A 17,258-nucleotide genomic window follows, 5' to 3' on the forward strand; every position below is an offset into this window, starting at 1 on the left:
CTTGCTTTGTATTCAGGGGGTCCTGGGATCAAATCTTGGCCCAGAGTCCAGCTATCTTGACTGAGGTTTGTTGTGGCTTTCCTCAGTGCCTTCATGCAAGTTCTGGGATAGTACCTTAAATTAGTCCCTGACCACTTCCACGCCCTTTCCAATTTGTTATTCATTGCCATCCTCTCATTTAATGCTACATAGTCTGAGCTGCTGAAAAAGAGTTATTAAATGAACTAAATAAATATTTATCGTGTTATAAAGTGTGTCTCATACAGTTAGAACCCATACCAGACAATTGACAGAACAAAATCAGAATTCAATAACTCACACCATTCTTACTATCATCTATAAGAACTTCGACCCCACAGAATATACACATCAGTGATTACTGCCATTCTCAACTAAATGCCAATATGAGTGGCAATTCCAACTACTTTGGCTTTACATGGGGATGCTCTAACATTTATTATTGTTGAAGAGTAACTTCCATACCTCTGCTTTCTTGGAAAGTAATTGACTCCATGATTTAGCCAATGTGAATTCAGCTGTAATGTGTTCTAAGGGTTTATCCTGCCATACTGAATGAATCAGTGCAGTTCATACCTTCTGAAACTGTTCCTTTGTGACCCATTTTATTAATCTCTCATATACACCCAAGTATCTTAGGTTGTCTTTTACTACACGTTTTTCAATACATAATTTTGAATGCACTTCTTGTTTTCACATCCACCCATCTCCTCAATTTTTATTTAATTCACCTTAAAATACTAGATTAAGAGGCAAATTATGAAGTTTGTTGTGTAATTATCATTCTCATAGTTGGAGTATTCTCCTGAGCACTCCTTCAGATTCCTTTTTGCTGTGTAATTTCTCAGATAATATAGTATACAGTAGGCAAATCATTTCTGTGTATAGCATACAGTCTGCTTTCCTGCATAATGTAGCTGTTCTGCCCAAGAGTTAATCAGACCATGAATGTACTTGGTAGAGAAGGATATTACAAAGGGTTGAAATGGTCCCATTTCTTTCCATGTATTCTGGAAGTAAGTTACCTTTGAGTAGTTGTGACTGTGCCCATGAGTACTGTGATGATTGCTGTCACTGCCTATCGTGACTGTCGCTAGTTCTTGGTCATTATGCGAACAACAGTGTCGGCTGTGACACCCCACCTCACGACACTGAACCAAACATTGATTTTCATGGATGCTCGGTAACTCCAGAATGTTACTTCTGTTGTCCATCTGGTGAAAAAAGAATTATTTCTCTTGAACTTTCCAGAACCACAAATTTAAGGATTAACAGGAAGAAGTCAAACTCAAAAATAATAAAATAATTGTGTATTGTTTGCACAAGAGCTCACAATGTGAAGGTCATATCCATTTGTTCATATACCAAATGTCGCAGTTAGCTGTCCTACTTCATATTTGGTAGGTTTCAGGTTCAGAACTCAACCTATCCAGACTGAGGTTTATTTGTGGTTTTCTGCAGTGTTTCCTGGCAAATGCTGGGATAGTACCTTAAAATTAGGCCATGACCACTTCCATATCTTTTCCACATATTTACTCATTAATCATCCAACACTATAGTATGGGCTACTGACGAGCATCATTAAACCACAAACCGGTTTTTCTTCATTACATCTCATGTTTAATGAATGGATTACTGAGAATCTATGTGAAAAGTTCTTGGGTGAATTTAATGTTTATTCAAGCTTGTCCAATATTAACCCTACTTTACTTGAAGCTGAAATCCAACTGTACGGTTTAAAAAAGAACTACTCGTTACACCAGGAATTGGTGTATGGCAAAATACTGATATTAATATTTGCAATTTTTTAGACTTGAGATTTTCAAGATAAAGGAAATGTGGATTGTGGTCTTGAATGTGGTTACCAACGTCTTTTTACCCTGAAGGTGGAGGCAGTATGTATGGTAAATATTTAACCACATACAACAAATAATGACTCCATGTGGTGTGATATGTGCTATGTGATCAGCATTGCAACTAAAGATTTGTATCTGTAGTAAATAAACATTGAGGTACACAGTTGTGAAGTATGCATTTTGAAATATGTCTACTTCATTTTAGTCTTTCTTTCTACTCTTGTTTATAACTAAGTTATAAACTTGTTAAAAAAAATTTTTTGCGTGTGTTACTGCCCTTACCTTAAAAAATTCTGGTTGAATGGTAACTTGTGTGATCCCTTGGTCATGGAAGAACTCCGTCACATCCTTTGTAATTCTTACATAATCCTGTAAAATAAGTTGTTCATTAATATACTTCTGAATATGATGAATTTAAGAATTTATTTGGTTTGCTATAACCCTGTCCATCAGAGAGCCAGTAAAGTAGATTCTGTTAGGCCTTTCATGGTCAAATCTCTTCAGTGCTTTACGGCTGGTTATCTATTCCATAAAACTGTTTTGTATGTTACAAGATTGCATGGCATCGCAAAATATTTTGAATTGCTAGTTAAATTCTTGCCGGGACTGCAGCAGTTCAAGCATTTAAATACCTTATTCTCACATGATAAAGGTTAAATCCCTATCTACAAGAATTTCAACATGGTGGTTGTAGAAGTTCGTTAAGGTAGGACTGAAAAGTACAAATATGGTGATGTGAATAATGAAGTTATGAAAACATAAAGAAGGAAGGTAAACTATTGTTTACAGTGTTAAGATCTGATTAACAATCATTTGGGCCTGTCTTGCTTGAAAGTAACAATTACGTCACTATAAAACATCTGTTTTCTTTATGAAACCATTTTCTTCTACATGCATTATGGAACTTCATCATGAAGTGGATTTTCTAACAGGCAATAATCTGTGCAACTGATTCCACCTACATTGGAACTGAGGAATATGATGTGTGCCGTTGAGAACACTTTTGTAGCAGTTAGTCTCCATACATGAAGATCATGGACGTTGATGATATTTGGGAAAGCTTGTAACAGTTCAGAACGCAGAGAATCGATGTTGATGGTATCAGGGATTGTCTGCAGTAAGATAGAACCAGACTCTTTCACTGAAAAAAAATTTAAAATTTTTATATTTACCGTTATTTTAACAGGAAAAAGCCAGATATTTTATGAAGCTGATTATCCTAAAAAGTGATGGTATTATTGTAATATGTACTAAAAGAATGTACTTACTATTTGGATAACTCAGAATTAACAGTAGTACAGCTGAGAAAATGGAGAGCGCTGGATCAACAAATTTTGCAAAGTTCTGATCCGTGAAATATACGATCAAGGAACAAACTATCACAACTAGGCAACCTGCAATAGATTACAGAAAATAATAGTATGATTCATGCTTTAAAGCCATATAAAGATCAGCCTTAAGCACAGCAGGCATAGATTAAGAATGAGAAGTAGCAGATTAAGAAGACAAGAAAGGTGGTGGTTATGATATCATCATATTTAAAGTATATACCAACAAGATGGAGAAACACTTTATTACCAAAGTGACGTGAGGATTTATCTTTAAAGTTTTACACCATCAAGTTAATTATATCAGGTGAGGCTGCTGAATGGCAACCTTATTCACACAAACAAACTTTTTAGTTTTTATCTATAGGGAAGATATATTACAGTTTACATGCTCTAACCATACAAAAAACTTGAAACCATAAATGACATTCCAAGTTTGATTGCATTGTGTTGATAAGTGGGAACATCAAGTTATCTTTCAAAACCACGTTAAACTATTTGGAAAAATTGAGTACAAGTGTACCATTACATTCTGTGTCAGAGTGCTATATATTCATATCTTTTCCAACTTTGATTTCCTGAGAACTAAGCTTCTGATATCTGTTGCTATCTGATTACACTAAATCCTGAGTTTGTTACTCTCTGGACCTTCTAATGATATAAGTGGCATATGTGATGGGATTTTTATTGTGAGAAGAAAGAAACTCATTATGGTGGTATTTTTAGACCATTTAAGGATCACTTCAGGGATGAAAGTACAGTGTAAGACTGTAATCTTGAGACTTGCGGGGTGAGGAAGTGGGGTGAAGGAGGAAAGATACTATGCAGTAGCCTTCAACGCTTTGGACTTCCTGCATTCCTTGCAAGTCTCAAGATTACAGTCGTGTACTATAGTTTGATAATGTAACAGGTTTGGTCAATCTGATATATTCCATGTTAAAATACATTGTGCTTCATCATTCATTAAATCATTTTAAGTAAGATTCAAACCATATTAATTAGTAACAGGCGATTACATGACAGATGTCTTTTATGGAAATAACATGTAGTGCCCTGTGAACTGTTTATGTTGGAAAAATAGTGATATTGTTGCTATGGAGGGGGTTGTTTGTAGTAGCTTGTTGCATCATCCTGTGAACCATCTTGTGTGCAGTACATTACAGAACTGAATGATAAGAAAATAATAAATCTCTGCAAATTACAGGACATGCAGTATGCAATTATCATTTCATTCACGTACACTTTCACAAACAAGCAATTTGATTGTTTGGTGTGAATGTATATGTGATATGATATTGCATATTGCCGGTTGCTAGTTGCTTCACTCAATCCTGCCAAAAAGCATTAAGCATGGTAAATTGTTTAGATATGTTTTATGTGTTCTGTACAGACAACAAAATATATATCTTGATAATGAACTTCTGGGTTATGACAGTTGAGATGATCCACTTCTCCAAAACCGTGGTATCTGCATCAACCTAGATGACCACAATTGAAATTTATGCCATGAGAATCTTAGATCTAAGAAATATAATAAAAACACCCACAAACTGTTTGTTTTGAATTAATGAATGTCATATCATACTTACCTAAAACATCACGACTAATTTTTCGTATCCCTTGGCGTTGCAGTACCTGAGGTGATGTGGCAGGATTTTGAGTCTCAGTTGACATATCACACTGGTCTTTCTGCACAGAATCTTTAGTTACTATACCATCTAAAACAACATCGCCACTTGAAGTGACATGTAAGAAACTTCCCTGGTGGAAAGTATATCCTGAAAGAAAGATTTCCAGTGGAGTAGGGTCATAAAATCCATTTTAATCTCTTTTCCAGAGGATAGTAAAGTTTGTCATCTCCATATGTCAATTTATGTCTCATGCATTAACAATTTGTTGCAGCAATTACTGTGAAACTTGGTGTAAATGTCTTGCCATTGTATGTATTATAATCACACGTCCTGATATTCTTCTATTAGGAAACTGTTTTAAGTTGTTAGATAGGCTTAATGATAGTTCTCTTCATTGCAATATAATATTTTGTAGACACTTAAAGATATGCAAATTTTGTTAAGATGGTATTTCTGATGATTTAATTCCCTTGTGATGGTGACAGCTGTTGAAGTAATGGAACAAAGCATGTAAAATTTGGAACAGTGAATAATTGTAAACATTGAAACTTTGTGGTTCTGTTTGGCATCTTCCAGTTGTTGAAAATCTATACTAGTGGAATATTATACAAAGCTGTACAGTTGAAATTATTCCAAGGGTTTGCAGTATATTCTCCCTGCTTATCCAAGTTATATTTTCCAAAGTCCCATGTGTGCTGTGGTGTGTCTTAACCTGAGTTATAAAAATATATTTATATAAACACTATAACAATGCAAAGTAAAAAGTAACATGCTTACCACCTATCAGAAGATAGCAGAGCCCATTTAGCAACAAGCCAGTAGCTCCCACACACATGACAGAGATGGGGTGATGCATCTCATCATGGTGTTCAATGTGGACCAATGTCTGCAGAGCTTCAACTACTAGTGAGAAGCATAAGGAGGCAAGGAACACAGAGCCAATCAGCATCACTAGCACATCAATCCTAGCCCATCCAAAAGTGTTTTTCAACTTCTTCTCCTCTGAGCTGTTGGTATGGCTGTTTAGGTGAAGTTGGGAACACTGTACAGAGAGGCAATGGTTTTATTTGTACATCATATTACATTAGCAAAGTATGCTTTCAAAACTTAATTTATCATAAAACAGCAACATTTCACAGCAGTCAGCTCATTTTCTTTAATTTTTAAAACACAATTTCGTAAGTCTGTGAAAATTTGTCATGCCGATAGTTCTTTTAACATATGAAAGGGGTTTGCATGTAAATTGTTGTACAAATGTTTATTATCTCGTACGATAGCAAAATTCGTACCTGCATTGATGCACCATTTGACAAAAAGTGAAATTATTAATGCATTATAGCTTTTACCTTTTTTCAGCAAAAGTAACCAAAACATTTATAAAGACATTTACAAACACTCTCCATGTAATCTGGACTTTAAGTGTGAATGCAGATCGTATGTAGATGACCAATATATTAACATGTGAATGTCTTATAAAGCTACAGAAGGATATCTTACTACAAAAAATGGATAATACAGGTTGATACACTTTACATTGCTATCAAGTTTGAATCACTGAAGTTAAAAGTTAAGAATAATTTATCAGAGTGACCACCAGTGGCATGTTTCATGTATGTCAGTTTATTCAAAAACTGTGGAATAGGACAAATAACAATAAAATAAATAAGTTGCTTATCACATGTGTTCTGTATTCCTCTTAACAAGTATGTGCATTTTTGTTTCAGATATTTTAATACTGAAGTTAAACATGGTATATAGGTAGCTCTATGTTAGCATGACATTTGATGCATGATCTGTGCATTAGGTAAAGCATTACAGTACAAGGACCATTAACAGAACTTAATTTTTCTCTTTTATTTGTCAACAACAGCTGTGTAACCAGATACCACTGTTGCAAGTTTTGAATGTGTTATCATTGTCCTATTTTTATATTACATTATTTGAAAATTATATCCAATCTGCTAAATTTTTAAAAGCTGCATAAGTAGTTCAGGGGACATTAAAATTTCAGGAGCATCTCAATATGATTAGGATACACAATGTATCAGTAATTGAAGTTCTGTACTAAATGCTGATGTGATAATATTTAAAATTTAAAGTGTTGAATATAAGTGAAGAGAAAATTATTCTTATAGTTAAATTAAGTGGTTTTAAAACATATCACATGAAGGTAGCTGTCTTCTGGGTTGTAGCATCATATAGTTTTGTAAAAGTTTACATACGTTTCAGAGGTGTTTGCTGCCTCCATCATCAGGGCAGTGGGTAAGCTGCATGCAAGGAATCAGATTGAGATATGTGAACTGGTCGGACAAGGCCGAACAGTGTATTCTAACAGTGATCACTCTTCCCATTGATGCATAGGCAGTGGAAACCAAGGTTTTTCATTCTTGCACATCAACCCCCACCCCAAGTCATGCAGCTCACTATACCCATAGGAAAAGTGTGACAGATAGACATTAACAATCCCAAAAGTTATTCTTTACTCTCACTAGTGTGAAGAACAGATAAAAATGGAACCTTTTAAAAGGAAGGAAACAGTCTAGTTAAAAATGTTATATGTGTTAGCCATTTCTGCAGTTAGTTCCTCTCATTTTGTTAACAGCATGCAAAGGATTGGAAGAAACTGTTCAATTTCAAGAAATCTCCACCAGGTTCTTTCATCTTCTTAACCTAAAAGCCAAGAACTTTACTTGCCCCTGTATCACTCAATGTGTTGAGAGTTTATACTAGAGGACAAACCTGGAATAATGTACAGACTGAAGAAAGCTTACCCGTGCTGTTTCAGTATGCATATGGCAGGAGGAAGAAGGAGGAATCTTGCTGTTGGACGGTGCACTGGTACTCGGTGACTCCTTGTTGCTTTGATTCCCTTGTCTTTCCACATTTGCACTTCCATACTGTACACATGCAACAGGCCATTGAGCATCACAAGAGAAAAGCAAATGACCTGTTTTGCAGCAAATAATAATCATGTCTGAGGTGTATTTCAGTCCATCAAATTCTTTCTTTAAGGTCCCTGGAAATGAAGATTTATGTCTTCTGGGTTGTTGCTCTGGTGCACCAACTCAGAAGACATAAATCTTCAGACTCACCGCTGTGAAAACATCAAATCCTATGTCCCTGGAAATGTTTACTGTAGGGATAATTCCCGTTATAAACTGTTCAGATGTTTGCCAGTGCTTCAGAACACTGTTTTTATTGGTGCTTCAAGAATTGAGCTTAGTAAAATGTCTCCAGGTTGTGTCCTCAGGAGGGTGTGTAACCTGCTGTATTTTTAAATTTAATTTATTCAGAACTTTGAGAGAAATGTCTCCTATTTTTATTCTACAAGGTACAAGGTATATTTATTACATTACTTAAAATTTATACTTTCAGAATAGTCAGTTGTACAAGAAATAACAAATGATTCCATTCACCATTTTTAAATTTTATGCAAATTTATGCCCCAAATCTGAAGGATCCATACTAGAATTTAGCCAGTGCTTTTTCATAATGTAGCAACTCAAGAGCCACATACACTAGCCAAAATATATTATAACATTTAGAAGCTGTTTCACTTCCATAAGATTATACCATCAAATAAATGCATTTGCACCATATGTTTGCATGACATGGTGCTTGGTTAAACTTGAGGGACAAATTCACTTTTATGTTTATTATATGATTTGTAGCTTTCACGGCGACGTAACTCAATAAAATCTTCTTGAGCGATCAGCCACGTCAAATGGTTAAACAATAGAACAGACGTTTCAGGGATCGTTCTGAACCCTGATGATGGGGACAGAGATGGTCCCTGAAACGTCGGTTTTATTGTTTAACCATTTGACGCAGCTGATTGCCCGAGAAGATCTTATTGATTTTATGTTTACTGTTTTTAGAGATTTACTGAGACGACTTAACTTCTAGACATGGTTGTTGCTTTCTTTCACCTGAATGCGCCTTTGTGCACAACTCATATTACCATGTAAGTGACACTGATTTCCTATTGCTTGATAATTGATATTGTGCTTTACCTTTATTGTTATAATGCAGCCAACTAGAGAAAAGAGATTGCAGAGCATGTTGTAAGAGTCAACAAGTAAAGTGAGAGCATGAGTCATATGACTCATTACGAGTTGAACAAGAAAAAATAATATGGTGAGCCCAAGCATTATGTGTAGCTGCACAGGTTGCAGGTAACGGAACCATTTCTTCATCGCCATCCTAGAACAAAACAACACAATTTAGCAAATTCTGGTTACTGTTAAGTATAAATAAGTGACGTGGAATAGATTTACTGTAAGTTTGTTTGCTCATACAGAGTGAATGTTCAGTGCTATCACATTTTTTTGTGATTCAGTCCTGCACAACCAATTAAAAGTCTGCTGTGATGATATTCTTTCAAGCACTTGATATGAAAATATAATTCTACCACAATGTATGCTGTGCATTCTGGTTTAATTGAGTATAGCCTTTGTAAAAATGCTGTAATGGATTACAGTCACATTCAGAAATAAAAGTGTGAAATAAGATAGTATGAAGTAAATAAAAGGAAAGAAAAAATGAAGAAAGAACATCTGCTTTAGTAAGTTTTCAGGTAAGGGGACATAATTGTTGTGCAGGACTGCATAACATAAATTTGAAGGCATTGAACATTCACTTTATATATGTTTGTTAGTTTATTTATTACACTTTTTTATCTGCAAAGGTTACATTGTTAAATTTAAGTCAAATGAGAGTTGTAAATTGGGAAGGAAGAAGACAGTATCAGTAAGGACCTGCGTGTACCTACATGAGATGATTAAAACCATAAAAAAAACTTCAGTCAGGATAACAAACCTCTAGGCAATTTTAAGTACTGCTTAAGCTTGATCAAATGTTCTTTGTCCACTGAAGAACTTGTGTCTTGACACACAGTAAAATGTGCAAGTTAATGAATAAATGTTCCATGGAGGTGAGCAGAAAGCAGACACATATAGTACATGGCAGATAAGGTATTACAGAATTTGGATTTATAAATGTCAGCCTTTTTAATAGGATTTCAGGTTCTCATGGCAATGAGTATGAAGATTGCTGTCATGTGGGTTGTAGCATAGTCTTGTAGAAGATTACTATTGTTTCTCAGATGTCTTTGCTGCCTCCATCATTGTCCTGTGGGCACTGGGGTCCCTTACTGGGGGTAAAGTGCAGGTAGGACATGACACTGACCACTCACCCACATCTAGTGCTGAGGTTATGAAAGAGTAGGAGCTATACCTCCTCTCCCAGAGCAACTACATGGCATACAGTGGGACAGATCATTGCCCATGTGCTCCACATTTTTTATACTATTTATAAGAAAGCATCGGAAGTCAGCATTAATTAATTTAAAATCTAGAGGCAATAGCCAAGCTAAAATGTGTGTTTTATTTTAGCAGGGCCAGTAACGATAATCCAGTGCACACAATCATGCACTGTTTTTTTTAATATCTGTTTTAATATTATCCTACCATCTATACCCAGGTCCAACAAGCTGTCTTTTCCCTTTTTGTCACAATATTGTACCCATTTATCGTCTTGCCTGTGCGTGCTACATGCCTCGTTCAATCCATTACCGCTGATTTAATTGTCCTAATAATATTAAGTGAAGAGTGATCATTTTAAGTTTTTATGTTTGATCTAATCCACTGTGCGTTTACATATGAAATAGTAACCTATAGATTACGACGGTGGATAACTTGCAGTCTTTGCTTTGATAAATTTAATTGGGAAGGTGTAATCTTTACCGAAATACAGTTACCACGTGCGTATTGTTCATTCTAAATGCTCATCTGAAAGGGAAAATAGAAAATTATAAAAAGGGGAGTCTAGCATAAAGTGGCATAGTTGGCTAAAATGACATCTATTCCTTGAAATATTTTGAAATGTTGCGCTTTTAGGTTTGTCATATTGGTACTGAATTTCAGTGAAAGATGGCATGTTGACAACGCGCTTTTGAAGCTTTTTGGGCAAATCTATGTTTTTTTGTGTTTGTCTTACGGTTTTACAGCTAAATTCTATCAGCATGGAAGCCTTGTGATTTATGATAAGTTTATTTAAACAGCTATCTAGTGAAGACTTGTAAAGCAAGTCATAATTTATAATAACTCCATCTATCAATGTGTCAATGTTTTTGGACAACCAGGGCAGCCAATGGTGGGTTAAATGGCACCAGGTTCGTTTGCGACTTGTGTCCACACACCTGCGCAGCCTATCGGTAAGTTTGTCTACTTGATAATGATCGATTTAGTGCTTTGAAACTTTATTGTGGGAAAATCAAGTTTTGCTGTACTTTTTGAACTAGAATTTTTAATGTTCTTACGTTGTTATTAATACGAAGGAGCTGCTTTTTACTGTGTTTGCCCACATTGCTCTATTTAGCTCATCTCTGCCTAATGCGTTGTTAATCGCGATAAAATTACATGTTCTGTAATAGTAGTTCATGATAAAAATTTAAGTGTGTCATTTTACCCAGGGCCTTGGGCTAAATCAACGAACTGTAGACATTTTGACACATAGTTTTTAATGCCCATAGGAAGATTATTTTTGTGTATAACAAATACTTCTTCATACTCCAAATATTACAGAAAGCATGCAGTCACACGGTCTGAGGTCGATACTGTTATGTTAAACCGATTTATATTTATACGATTATGTCATTTTAGGTTGCCCTCCCACAGGCCTACGCAATTATTACCGTAAGTAACGCAGCGCTAGGTCGCAGACAACAGAAAATAGATACGGTTTCAGCGTGAGATAAGATTTCTTCATGAACTTCTTCTATTATCTTGTTATTTACAAAAGAAAATGGAGTAAATTACAATCCAGTTTATGTATTCCACTCTCATTATTCGCTATTAATACAAGAACATAAGATTTAAACGTAGTTTAATTTATTCTTCACTGATTCATTTGTTTTTTGGCGACCGACTGTTCAGATGAAAGCATAGTTTCAAACAGAGGGCCTTGACTTCGTTTCTGTGTTACTTTTGTTTAATATATGCAATGAAACTATATGTATACTGAAGAGAGAGATCTTAACCTGTTAATTTTAAAGACAGTATTCATAGAACCATACTTTTTAGGCTACCTTATGCACTCAACCTTCATTTGTAGCTTTACAAATAATATTTTCTCGTGCAAATTTTAAATAATACAAATCTGAAATCTTATAATACAATTCAGTTTAGATTTATCTAGTGAACAGACGATCATGCAATAAAATTATGGTCAATTTGGAACATTTTTATTTTTTATGAATTGACAATTGGCACAAACCCTTGAAGAATGGATAGATACAGAGAACATTCTACGCCCTGCAGGGCTGTTTTATATGGAAAAAATTACACTAAAAATTGTTGATATTTTTCTTCTGGGTTTTGGCACCGTACACTCGTCATTAGTTGCCATTGTTTCGGAGAAACACCCTCATCTTCAGGACTCAAATATCTACCGACGAGTCTACACGGCGCCAAAATCCAGAACAATGTCAACATTATCACTGCAGCGAAAACCTCAAATCTCTCATAGATCGAAACTTACCTCTGCCGGTGCAAGATACGTATTGAGTTGACGCGCAGGCTGAAAATTACTTCATATGTAACATCCTGCATGACAAATCATTACTTTTACGTGCCACAACTACATGCTTGTTCATTGCAAGATTGGTCCTGATCACAACGAGCGGACCAACTCTGACTCAACTCGTTAGTAGGAAAGTCTGCGGCAGTCTAAACCTTAATTTGCTTGCATCCGGTATAGCTGACACTGTATCCAAGTTGGACAGTGAGCATGTCAGGATCAACTGGGATTAGTCGGTTAGTGGAATGACTAAACAGGAGACAGACGGCCGCAGTTCGATTCCCGCCAGGAATTGGACTGTTCTCTTTGCATGTACCAAATGCGTTCAGGGAAAACTTATTTATGTTAACATTAACTTTTGATTTTCTTACTTTGTTCGCGTACCACTCTACATTTTTCTCGCGTATCACCAGTGGTATGCGTACCATAGATTGAGAACCGCTGGTGTAGGGGGTGTGTATATATATATATATTAACTCTGAAATCAAGGTCGCCAACTATTCCATATGAAATTTACTTTTGTTCTGTTTATTACTAGGGCAAATAACACATTGAAGTCATGGACGTTCTGTTTTGGTTTTTGCTACTTTTATATATATGGATTTTTTCTAAAATGTCAAGCATTTTACCTTTCGAGGCTATTCTTAACACGTCCATGATATCTTCCATGGGGCCGAGGATGTGTTGGGCGTATTTAGATTTTGCGAGGTTTTAAGATTGTGAAAGGAGGTGTTCGTGGTAAATTTTAGACTGACTGTCGAAAGATAAAACTGGTAGGTAGGGAATGTAGTTTTGTACCACAGACCTTGACATCATATCCGTAACGTTTACTGTGATTACAAACAAACGTAACGGTGTATACCTCATCAATGAGTGTAAGTAGATTAGCGTACACAACAGGTGGACCAGCCTCCACGCAGCAGCGGATGTTGTTATACCGTAAATTAAAACGATTAGCTGAACGCTTTTATACTCAAAATGTAACTCGAAATATGTGACTTCCTGGTTCATGCTTTAGCGAATCCGTAGATGACATCAGGGCAGCCCCGGGCTTCAAGGGGCCCCGCACATCGACATTAAGATGTAAGATATACATGGACACTTTAAGCAACCGAGAAGTAAAATTCTAACATAAAGCGTATTAATTTCACTGTCATATGAGAACAGAGGAGTGCAGTTTTAGATATATGTAGCTTGGTCCCTGTAATATTAAGCTTACAGGTTATGTTATTTATTTATAATGCGCCTAGAAGTCTTTAGGAGGGGCCCGTCACCCTTCTAGGGAAGTTTATGGATGATATGACGTTGACTGACAAAATAAGCATAAATGTGATAGGATTTTAGATTCTCGTGGCAGTGAGTACGGAGAATGGTGACTTCTGGGTTGCAGCGTCGTATTGTTTAGAAGTAGAAGTTTATGGTGGATCTCTGAAACGTTGGTAAACTTCCACCGGAACACAGGGTGCTACAATCCAGAAGAATGGACTGCAAAGGATGTGTAAGGAAGTGGTAATGGAGTCAAGAAAGTCACCGTTAGGTTGAGATCCAAACCTGGGACCTACTAACCGCAAAGACAGGCATGCGTTGAGTAAGATAACATTTTCTTTTAATTTTAATTTTTTTTCCTGCTGGGTAGGGGAATGCATTATTCTGGTCACAAGCTCGAACATTATTATCCCGAGTTATCTGGGGTGAATTCGAGTTAATTAAGGACACTTTTCCTTCCGTCCTATTACTATTACATCGAGTTAATTCGGGTTGTGAAGAAAATACGTATATAAGATTCTTGATGCAGGTGTACGACGTATTTTTGGACTGTCATAAGCCGCACTTCCGTTTGTATTACGCGAAAAGAGAACTTTTATTCTGTTGTGCAACGCGTGGCGTTATTCAAGCGTTAGACGCAGTGTCGTGTAGTTCTCACAAGCACTGAACTGAAGAAGAAAATTCCGGAATGTCATGCTCTGACATCGAGAAACTTCCGTGACGAATCACAGTTATTTCGGTCCAGACTGCGGAAGTTCACTGGAAGTAGCGCATGCGCTGAATGTATTAAGGTGGACACGTGCTAACCCTGCAACACCCACTACCGGTTCACAGGCTTATAGTCAATGAATTTTGAAGTATTGAAGGATGAATATCTTTGCAGTTTTGCAACCTATGTCTTTATTATTATTATTATTTAGTGTTCTGTCTGACGACAGGTCCATATGAACAGGATCCTTCCATCCTTTTCCCGGACTGGGACCTGTTCATATACGTTCTTGGCAGATGATCCAGAAGTGGTTTGCCATTGCCTTCTTCTGTGTGTGAATGGAGTAATTGTTGGGATGCCACGGAGGAAAAATCCGTGTTGCCTAGACCACGGCCTTGCCCAACACAAGTTATACATTCGGGCACCGCCGGGAATCGAACCCGAGACCCCAGGATTACAAGACCAGCGTTCTAACCGCTAGACCACCGTGGTTCTCCTATGTCTTTACAGTGAATTAATGGATTTGATCTGAGGGACCAAGGAAAATGCGTTGATACTATAAACTTCCAATACCTAAATAAACCAGCTCAGCAGAGCGGAGTCTTTTGGAAGCTGGCAGTAGCCCAGCTAGTCAGTAAATTCTAAGCCTTTTATGGAATCAGAAGTTTTATTTTTATGATCCGTATGAATCCAATCCATGCAGTCCCACCTAATTTCGTCAAGAACCATTTTAGTATATCCTATCTACGACTTGGTCTTCCAAGATTATTGAGAAATTTTCTCCAGTACCCTGTTATTTCGCCCGTTTTAGGTTAAAACATTCTCCATAGCGTCCTGTCCTAAAAAAATCTCAATCTGTGTTCTGTCGTTAATGTGAGACGCTAGATTTTATACCCATACAAAACAAGGGATAAAATTATAGCTCTATTTTAATATTTACGTTTTTAGACACCAGGCGGCAAGACAATGCCACGGATAACAAGTGCGTGTCTTTAAAAAATAATTTAAAAATGCAGTTAATAGAACAGCAAAGAATATCAACGAAAACTGAAATTCAAAGCATATTTTAAAATATAAGCCGAAATTAATTAAATAAGAGATCGATTGTTGTTAGAAAGGTAAATGTTCATTAAAGATAAAGTATTCCCTGATATTTATTAAGACTACGTTAAAATAAGGTTATTTTTTCTGTTAATTTAGTATTGTATTAAGTAAGACATGAGCCGGGATAGCTCAGTCAGTATAGTGACTAGCTACGGGCTGGACGACCGGGGTTCGATCCCCGACGGGGGCAGAGGATTTTTCCTCTAGCCTCCGCATCCAGACCGGCTCTGGGGCCCACCCAGCCTCCTCTACAATGGGTACCGGGGTCATTTCCCGGGTGTAAATCACGGCCGGGGCGTGATGCTGACCACTCACCCCCATCTAGTGCCGAGGTCAAGGAAGAGAGGGGCTATACCTCCACTCACCCCAAACGCCTACATGGCGTATAGTGGGACAAACTTTACTTTTATTTTTACTTTATTAAGTAAGATTCTGAAGCACATGTGAAAAAATGTACATGGTTCCTACGTTTAGTTTCATTTAGTGAGTGCAACAAAATGAACAACAAAATCTTAAAGCTGATTATTTATCTGTTTCGTAGGTCCTATGTAGTCTGGACTTATCGGTCTTACCAATTTGAATAAATTTCAACTAATAATGCATCAGTGAACAGTTGCGTGTGAATAGAAGTTTACCGACGTTTCAAAGTTCCTTGCTGTCTCCACTGTCACGGGAATGATTGAGGCAGTAAGGACCTCTGAAACGTCGGTAAACATGTACCAGACTACACGGCGCTGCAAGGCGGAAGACAGCCATGTCTGTACTCGTCGCCGTGAGAACCTTTAATCCTACTTATGGTCTAAGTATTTAAGTCGTTATTTTTGCGATAGTGTGATATTGTCTCTGAGGAATTTGGACTTCCGTCAGATGATACAAGGGTGAATATGGAGCAGAGGTTGAATGATACAGGGAAAGCCGATGAACCCGGAGAATAACCTATTTCAGTGGCTGTTAGTCACCTGAGGACGATTCTGAACCTCCACTGTGAAGGACAGGGTTTTAACTATAACACGGCCTTGAAAGTACGTCAATTTTCCTTCTGTTCAAATGCACGCAATATTCATAATGTCCCCAAAAGATGAATACACCCAAGGTTAATATTCCGCATTATAATATTATATATATTTGGATTACACTTTAGTTTTACAATTTCGCTTTTGTGCACATATTTTTCAGATCTACGGGGTTCAAAGCCCAATGGCAACAGAATGTACCAACTGTTTCAACACTAATAACAACCCGATGAAGAAATGTGTTTTCTTTGCGGTACGGGCTGAATTATTAACTTTTTTGTTTAGACGAGCTTTACGAGTTTCTCGGGGTTTATTCACACCGCGTTTCACAGTTTTTGTCACAAAAGACGTGCGATGCTGTCCAGTAGCACTGCGTGATTTACAAAATTAATTGTAACGGGCGGAAGAGTTGTCCAGCCACTTTCATTCGAAGAAGAAAGTTGTTACGTCAGACGTTTTATATGTTCCAACAGACTGGCTCTGATTTCAGTACGCTTTCTCGTCAGTGACAGTTCGTGATACGTCATCGGTTTTTTAAGCAGCCAATCACTGAGGAAGTAACATGCATGGATTAGTTAATGACTTAATGTTAACTCAGCTGCATTGAATGTTATTCATGACCGTCGACATATCGGACAATAATTTAAAGTCAAACTAAGCAAGACGAGAAAGCGGTGTGCCTGTTTTTGTATGTGTTTCTGTACCTCACTGTCATTAATGTTTATTGTTTCAGCAAATCTTGTAGTTGGACAATC

At 36.8% G+C, this 17,258-nt stretch overlaps 1 protein-coding gene across 7 annotated transcripts in view; it reads right to left on the reverse strand.

The window, feature by feature from the left end:
- ZnT77C (Zinc transporter 77C) overlaps positions 1-17,258 on the reverse strand; it is a 43,275-nt gene that overhangs the window by 3,018 nt on the left and 22,999 nt on the right. For 6 of the 7 annotated variants that reach the window (XM_022070806.2, XM_087347871.1, XM_022070770.2 and 3 more), the window contains 8 exons: positions 8,847-9,036; positions 7,605-7,730; positions 5,611-5,875; positions 4,792-4,980; positions 3,143-3,268; positions 2,837-3,015; positions 2,157-2,243; positions 1,044-1,232 (listed from right to left, as the gene is read on the reverse strand). In XM_022070806.2, coding sequence (XP_021926498.1) covers positions 1,044-1,232; positions 2,157-2,243; positions 2,837-3,015; positions 3,143-3,268; positions 4,792-4,980; positions 5,611-5,875; positions 7,605-7,730; positions 8,847-9,035 — 1,350 coding nt within the window. In that variant the 5' untranslated portion in view covers position 9,036. Of the gene's footprint in view, positions 1-1,043; positions 1,233-2,156; positions 2,244-2,836; positions 3,016-3,142; positions 3,269-4,791; positions 4,981-5,610; positions 5,876-7,604; positions 7,731-8,846; positions 9,037-12,372; positions 12,566-17,258 lie in introns of those variants that run through there. The other variant, XM_022070779.2, reaches the window with a different exon arrangement.

The sequence above is a fragment of the Zootermopsis nevadensis genome, unplaced genomic scaffold (assembly GCF_977971745.1).
Source record: "Zootermopsis nevadensis isolate Lab colony 2312 unplaced genomic scaffold, Znev_1.0 Znev_ptg000012l, whole genome shotgun sequence".
Lineage (NCBI taxonomy): Eukaryota > Metazoa > Arthropoda > Insecta > Blattodea > Termopsidae > Zootermopsis > Zootermopsis nevadensis.